Here is an 8,411-nt window from a genome sequence, read left to right as displayed (position 1 = left end):
GGGGAGGGTACACAGAAGGACGGGCTCCCGGAAGAAACGGAAGTGGTTCTCGCCGGAGGACTGGAGTCGACGGACCACCGCCTTGTTTTTCCTTTTCCCCCTTAGTCACGGGCGTCTTCGTTGGTTACTAAGGGAGACCGTGCGGCCCGGGGTCGCTTGGTTTTCAAGTTTTGCTCGGGCCCTGTTCATAGTTACACATATCCCATTTGCAGAAGGGACTCTGGGTCATTTTTATTTTTCGGTGTAAAGAGGGCGACCCCCGCCTGAAAACGGGATCACAACTTGGCCACCTTTAGTTATAATTGTCGTCGGAGTGGAAATGGATCGCAGAGGAAGGGCCTTTAATGAGCATGGGGCACATCTCTGACGACACCTATAGAGGAACCGAGACCTTTAATAATAACAGCCACCAAACTTATTGTTTACTTAAATGTATTGCTAAGTACGTCACATGCATTATTCATATTCAGTCTTCACAGTTTTTACATCCCAGGAAATACACGAAATTTAGAGAAAAAGTCTTTTGACACAGCGTGTAAGTGGTGGAAACAAGGTTGGCAGGCAATTCTGTGTGTCTCCAGAATAGCAGTGTCCAATAGAAATATATGGAAGTAAACATTTAAAATTTCCTAGTAGCCACATTAAAGTGAAAAACAACAGATAAAATTAATTTTATCAATATCTTTTACTTGACCCAATGTGTCCAAAATATGGTCATTTATATGGAAAAATTATTAATGAGATAATTTACATTCTTCTTTTGTACTAGGTACCTCTCAATTTGAACCAGCCGTTTTTCATGTACTCTATAGTCACAAGTGGCCAGCAGCTACTGCGCTGGACAGCACTGGAGCCAGAGAGGATTTGCCCTCCCGTTTAATCACTTCCCCCAACTCCAGAGCAAGTAGTTGCCACTGCTTTAGTAAGGAAATCAAAGTTCTAGCTCAGTGGTTCTCAGAGTTTTTGGTCTCAGGACCCCTTTATACGCTTATAAATTATAGAGAGTTTTGTTTAAGTGGATTATACCTAACTATACTTATACAATTAAAAATTAAAATTGAGGAATATGGAGAATCCTGACTCATACACTGGGTTTCACACTTTCCTTGCTGTAAACATAATAATTGAAACCGCTTGCTAAACACTTGCTAGCGGCTAGATCCCTGTGCTAAGTACCTATGTGCACTGTCCTATCAACATCCTATCATCCTCTCAACAACCCCACCAAGTAGGTTCTATTAAAATCTCCACTTCAGGGGCTTCCCTGGTGGTGCAGTGGTTGAGAATCTGCCTGCCAATGCAGGGAACACGGGTTCAAGCCCTGGTCCGGGAAGATCCCACATGCTGCGGAACAACTAAGCCCGTGTGCCACAACTACTGAAGCCCGCGTGCCTAGACCCTATGCGCCACAACAAGAGAAACCACTGCCATGAGAGGCCTGTGCACTGCAACAAAGAGTAGCCCCCGCTCGCACCGACTAGAGAAAGCCCACGCACAGCAACGAAGACCCAACACGGCCAAAAATAAAAACAAATAATTTTTTAAAAAGATGACTTGCTAGAAAGTTGTGTTACATGTGCATAAAGTATAATGTATTAAAAAAAATCTCCACTTCACAGAAGAGGAAAGCCCAGAGAAGTAAAATGACTTGGCCAAGGTCACACAACTGGTTTGTGACCAGACAGGATGTCAGGCAGGTCTGTGTGGATCTAAGGTCTGTGTCTTAAGCTGGACACTTCTGCCTCAGACTTGAGTCCATCAAGATGGGACCATTACTACCCCACTTGTGATCAGTACTCCACATTGTGTTGGTTTCAAGTACCCACTTGGGCACATAGTCTTGATTCCAGCTGGGGTAGTTAGGAAGGAAGCATAACTGGTTCTTACACCTTTGAAAAGATGCTCTACCTTACTTGGTAATGAAAGAAATGCAAATTAAAACTCCAATCAGAAAACATTTTTTTCCACCCATCAGATTGACAAAGCATGAAAAATACAATACACAGTGATGGTAAGTATATGGAGAAACAGACACTCTTGGGCATCCCTGTGGGAGAGTAAATGGGTGCCATCTTCACCGTGGGCAATTTGGACTATTTACAAAAATGACAAGTCTGCATACTCTGTGACCTACATATTTATCACACACACATAAGAATGAAGATATGTATTGCAGCATTGTTGCTAATAATAAAAGACTAGAAGCATCTAAATACCTAGAAAAATTATAGTAATCCCATGTAGTGGAGCACTATGTGCTATGAAAATAATGCACCAGCTCTTGTGTACTAATAAGGGAGATTCTAAGATGTGTTGTTAAGGGAAAACAGTAAGGGGCAGGGCAATGGAAGAGAATGCTATTATTTGTGTGAGAATAAGATTCAGTGTTTTTAAATATAGAGATAATTAAGAAACTGGGGACACTGCTGGCCTCTGGTAAGGGAACTGTGTGACTGAGGCCACCTTTTGTCCTTTGAGAATTTTGTGCTATGTGCATGCATTATTATTCAAAAAATAATTTAAAATTTTAAACTTGAAAAGCATCATCAAAACACAGGGGAAATATAGCATCAAAATTGTTACTCCTTCTGGTAAAAAATGCTCATTAGAAGCTCATGAAAAGTGAAAAAACAGGCCACCTAATAGGATAAATATGATTCCAAATTTGTAAGAAGACGTCTATGTATGTGTCCCTGCATCAAAAAATGGCTGGAAAGCTATACCCCCCAAATGGTAACTCTGGTTATCTCTTTGTGGTAGATTAGTAGTAAGTTTTAGTTTCTTCTGAATGCTTTTCTCTGTTATCTGAGTTTCTACCATGATCATTTATTTCTTTCATAATTAGAAACATTTTTAAGAGATGACTATATAAGTCTATCTTTCTTTATGCAGTAGTTCTGAATTGTTGCAGCCTTTGTAACTCAAACCCTCCTTTTCTGATTGATCTCCAATCTCCAGAGAGATCCTAAAATCAGCTTTTAAGCTTGCTTTACCTCTCAGATCCTCACAATAAACCTGCCTTTAAGCCTTCTTGGGAGCTCTTCAATATAAATCCTTTATAAAAATAATCGATTTGCAATAAGTAATTGTGGGAATTATTACCTAATTTATATGGTTGATCAGTTCATATTTCACATACATTCGTGTTCTTAAATCAGCAAGCTCATGCAAGTTTCCAAGAACTTGGATATGGTTTTTTGCATGTCTCCTCCTATTTGATGTTACTTTTTATGTTGTCAAACAGTGCCTGGATTCCTTTTTTACTTTCCAGTAAGAATGAGATTAGCTTAAAAGTCACTTCCTCCTGTTCAGACAGAAGCCCTGTAAGACTTTAGCCCATTGCTTCCCAGAACATCTGATCATAACATCTTAAAAGTCACAATTATTTATTTTTCTATCAGGAAGGACCTTAACCGAAGAGGCCATGAGAGGCCAGCTCATCTGACTCGTGAGGAAACTGAGGCCCAGAAGAGTTAATTGATAACAGAATTAACTTCTGCCATCAATTAAACTAGTCACCCCATTTCCTGGCAGAGACTCTTGTGTTTTTTCTCTACTGTCTTTTCTGAGAGTTTCAAACAGAAGGGAAGCTGAGTGTAGTAGCCAGCCTCCAAGATATGCCCCAAAGACCCCCTTATATCCTGGATTCATATCCCACATCAAATAAGGCTGACATGTGTAACCAAAAGATTATTGTGATAAGGACAGTATGTAAATTTCAAGGCCAGGTCATAAAAGACATTCTCACATCAACTTTGCTTTCTCTTGGACCACTTACTTTGGGAGAAGCCACTGACCATGTTAGCTGTGAAGATGCTCAGGAGAGGATCTTCTTATGGAGAAGTCTACTTGTCAAAGAACTGAGGCCTCCTGCCAACAGTCATCACCAACTTACCAACCATGTGAGTCAGCCATCTTGAAAGTGGACCTTCCTGTCTCATTCAAGTCTTCATATGAGACTGCAGCCCTGGCTGATATCTGTCTGCAACCTCATGAGAGACCCTGAGCTACAACCACCCAGATAACCTCCATTGGGATTCCCGACCTACAGAAACTGTGCAAGATAATAATTGTTAATATTTTTCAAAGATGCTAAGTTTGGGGGTAATTTGTTATGCAGCTATAGATAACTAAGACACTAGGAGCAATGTTCCTCAAAACGTGGGCCTTACACGGCTTAGCTCAAAAATCCCCTGACTTCCTGGTTAAAAGTGTAGGCTCCTGGCTCCATCCCAGCCAAATGGATCAGAATGTATCAGTGTGATGCCCATACATCTGCATTTTGACAAGCTTCAGCTATTTGGATAGCATCCTAAAGTTTTTTGGCCATATCCAGATGTCACCTTTACTTTTAATTTAATTTTCTTTTTGTCTGTAGAAGTCACTTTATTTTCTTTTCATTTTATTTCTTTATTGGCGTATAATTGCTTTACAATGTTGTGTTAGTTTCTGCTGTACAATGAAGTAAATCAGCTGTATGTATACATATATCCCCTCCCTCTTGAACCTCCCTCACATTGCCCCCATCCCACCCATCCAGGTCGTCACAGAGCACCGGGCTGAGCTTCCTGTGCTTTATAGCAGGTTCCCACTAGCTACCTATTTTACACATGGTAGTGTATATATGTCCATCCTAATCTCCCAATTTGTTTAATTAGTTTAGTTTTTTTATCTATATCACATAAATATTTTAAAATTTCTTTTGTTTTTAGGTTGTTTTCACATTTGGAAAAAACCATATTTTTCTAATATACATAAAAATAAGTATCTGTATTTGATCATTTAAGTAGGCTAAATGTTTATCCCATGTATCACCTAAAGTCATCTCCATTACACTCAAAAGTAAACACTCTATACTTGGTAGAACACTGAGACAGAGGAACAGAGATCATTTAGAAATGATGAGAGTTACAGCACCCCACATGTTCTCTGGAACTGGACCAGTTCTAAGCGCTGGCATCTGTAGCATCTCCTTCCATTCTCACCACACTCTTGGACAGCAGGCAGGGTAATGTATGATTAGTGCCACTTTTACAGATGAGAACACAGCCACATGGAGGTGGAGAGGCCGGTCTAAGGTCACAATGCTTGAATGCAAGCCCTGTCTCCTGTCTTCCTGCTCAAACTTTTTTGCAAGATACACTATTCCTCCGTGGCCAAATAACCCATAGAGATCTAGAGAAAGGGAAGGACACCTAAAAATATAGAGGGAATACTATTGTGAACGAATGTTACAAAACACACAAATTTACTGGAACTGGATCATAGACCTAAGTGTAAAAGCGAAAATGATAAAACTCTCTGAGGAGTTTTTTCATAGGAGAAAAATCTTTGCAACCTTGGGGTAAACAAAGATTTCTTATGTCACAAAAAGCACAAATCATAAAAGAAAAACAATCTGATAACCTCAATCTTATCAAAATTTAAATTTTTCCTCTTTGAAAGATACTGTTGAGAAAATGAAAAAGTATGCCACAAATCTCAGAAAAATTTATAATACATATATCTAACAAAGACCTGTATCCATAACGTGTAAAGAACTCTTACAATTTAGTAAGAAGACACACAATTCCCCTCAAACTGTCAAGATATTTGGACAGACAAGACACTGCACAAAAAAGAGATATAAATGGCCAATAGGCACATGAAAATATGGTCAACATAATTTGTCATGAGAGAAACAAAAATGAACACCACAATGCCATACCACTATACACCTATTAGAATGGTGACAGTTAAAGAAACTATCAATGCTGTGTGTTAGTGAGGATTTGGAGCAACTGGAATTCTCATACATCACTGATGGGAATGTAAAATGATACCTACACTTTGGAAAGCCGGCAGTTTCCTATAAAGATAAACATAATCTTACCTCAATGACCCAGCCATTTCACTCTTCCCTATTTATTTATCCAAGAGAAATGAAAATGAAAATCTACACAAAGACTTGTACATGAATGTTCACAGCTACTTCATTCATCATAACTCCAAATTTAGAAAATCCAAAATGGTCATTCATTGATGAATAGGTAAATAAAATGTGGCATATCCATACAATAGACTATTGCTCAGTGACAAGAATGCACTACTAAAACAACACAGTAACACTTAGGAATCTCAAAGCCATGCTGAGTGAAAGAAGTTGAGACACAAAAGAATATGTACTTTATGCTGCTGTTTATATAAATTCTAGAAAATGCAAATCAATCTATAGTAATAAGAGCAGCTTAGTGGCTGTCTGGAGCCAGAGATGAACTTTTGGGGTGATGGAAACATTCTGTATCTTGATTGCGGTGTTGTTACACTTTTTCCTTGCAAGGGCATATGGGCTATTTATACATCTTCTTTGAAGAAATGTCTATTCATATCCTTTGCCCACGTTTAAATTGGGTTATTTGTCTTTTACTGAGTTGTAAGGGTTCTTTACATATTTTGAATGTAAATCTCTTATTAGTTATATGATTTTCAAATATTTCTCTCATTCGGTGGGTTGTCTTTTCACTTTCTCCATGGTATCATTTGCAGCATAAAGGCATTTAACTTGGATATGGTCCAATATATCTGTTTTTTGTTTTTTCTTGTGTCCCTTATGCTTTTTGATGTCATGTCTATGAAACCACTGCCTAATTCCAAGTCATAAAGACTTATTCCTATGAGTCTTAGAGTTTTTCTAAGAGTTGTATAGTTTGAAATCTTGCACTTAAAAGTATTCAAAACCTTTTAAGCATCTCTATGTTGGATCTGGCTTTCGGTTTATATGGAGTTGAGTAACCAACTGTCAAGGTTTGCTTGGAGCCCAGCACTTTCCAGGACATGGAACTTTCAGTGCTATAACTCAAGTCCTGAACAAACCAGGGTGAGTCGGATCCATTACCAATAGACCTCCAACTTGCCAACCCTGATATAAATTATTATCCCTACTCTCTAGGGCTTAAAATAGATACTGAATCTCCTCACTTGAATGAAAGATGTTTGTTTTCAGTTTACCAATCATTTATTGAGTGCTCAAAATGCAAAGCCCTGGGGTTGAGTGTAGCTAGGAATATAAAATTCCAATTTCAGTGTCCATAAATAAATTTTATTGTTCCAGGCCCTTGGGGTACATCAACAAACCTTTATGGAGCTTAAATGCTAAAGTGGGGGGGGAGACATTCTAGTGGAAGGGGGATGGGAGAGCCATTAAACAAGATAAAGAGGATTTTGAAGGCAGGGATTTGGTTTTATTAATCTTTGATTCCCCAGAACTGTAGAAATCACTCACTAATGCTTGTTGAATGAATGAATGAGTAGCTTTCTCCTACTCAACGTACATTTTTTTGTGTGTGATTCATTTCACAAGACCTCAGCTCTGTGGGACTTCCCTGGTGGTCCAGTGGGTAAGACTCTGTGCTTCCAATGCTGGGAGCCTGGATTCCATCCCTGGTCAGGGAAGTAGATCCCGCATGCATGCTGCAACTAAGAGTCCGCATGCCACAACTAAGAAGCCTGTATGCTGCAACTAAGACCCGGCGCAGCCAAAATAAATAAATATGTAAAATAAAATAAAAGACCTCAGCTCTGTGATGTCAATGTCACTTCTAACTTGTTCTCTGTCATATGCCCGGTGAGTCTTACAGTGCCTGGCACACAGTAGGTGCTCAATAAACAATGCTTCAATGCATGAGTACGTATACAATTTTTTCATTCTCTGCATTTTGTTATAGCAGCCTGGGTTTCAAGAATATTATACCAGTAACAACCTTAATGAATCCCTACAAATAAACATTTAGAGAGGCTTCGTCAAGCAAAGAGTGCTCATTGGTACCTAGACAGCCATTTCACAGGCTGGTGTGCCCCACAGGCATCTCAGTAAAACACCACCAGCCACAGACAGCCTGTAAATTCCGCTAACCAGAAGGGCTCTCCCCGCCCCCTCTCCCCGCGCAGCTAGCCCTGCCCTTCACCTCCTCTTCTCCGCCCACTCTCGCCGCGGTCTCCTGGCGGCGGCGGCTTTGTCTCTTGGGCTGGCCCCTGGCGGCTCCCTCCCCGGAACAGCTGCCACCGAGGGAGGAAGCCGCGCGGTCCAGAGCCCTAGTGCTGAAGCCCCCGAGCCCTCGTCATCCACCACCACCATGTAAGGGCCATGAAAAGGGCTCGTCCTGGCGCAGCGCGGACATGGAGGAGGACTTATTCCAGCTAAGGCAGCTGCCGTGAGTATCCTGGGGCCGAGTGAGACGCAGACAGGTTTTCCTTTTTTAAAGGAAAACCTGCAGAGGGGCGTCTCAGCGTGGCTTCCTGAATTTAAAGGGAACTGTTTCAGAGGAGAGAATTAGGCCTGGAGGAGACAAGCCATTTTCCTACCCCATCAGCTCAGCATCTGTATCTCTGACTCAGTTCGATTTTTCAGATCCGTCGGAATCTTATGGGGACCT

The 8,411-nt window shown here is 40.5% G+C and overlaps 1 protein-coding gene across 1 annotated transcript in view; it reads left to right on the top strand.

The window, feature by feature from the left end:
• Positions 1 to 7,998: 7,998 nt before the first annotated feature.
• Positions 7,999 to 8,411, top strand: part of SVOP (SV2 related protein) — an 83,482-nt gene continuing 83,069 nt past the window's right edge. Inside the window, exon 1 of the mRNA XM_060120963.1 lies at positions 7,999 to 8,189. Coding sequence (XP_059976946.1) covers positions 8,155 to 8,189 — 35 coding nt within the window. The 5' untranslated portion in view covers positions 7,999 to 8,154. The remainder of the gene's footprint in view (positions 8,190 to 8,411) is intronic.

The sequence above is a fragment of the Lagenorhynchus albirostris genome, chromosome 14, assembly GCF_949774975.1.
Source record: "Lagenorhynchus albirostris chromosome 14, mLagAlb1.1, whole genome shotgun sequence".
Taxonomy (NCBI): Eukaryota; Metazoa; Chordata; class Mammalia; order Artiodactyla; family Delphinidae; genus Lagenorhynchus; species Lagenorhynchus albirostris.
This window is presented reverse-complemented; position numbering and strand designations above follow the sequence as displayed.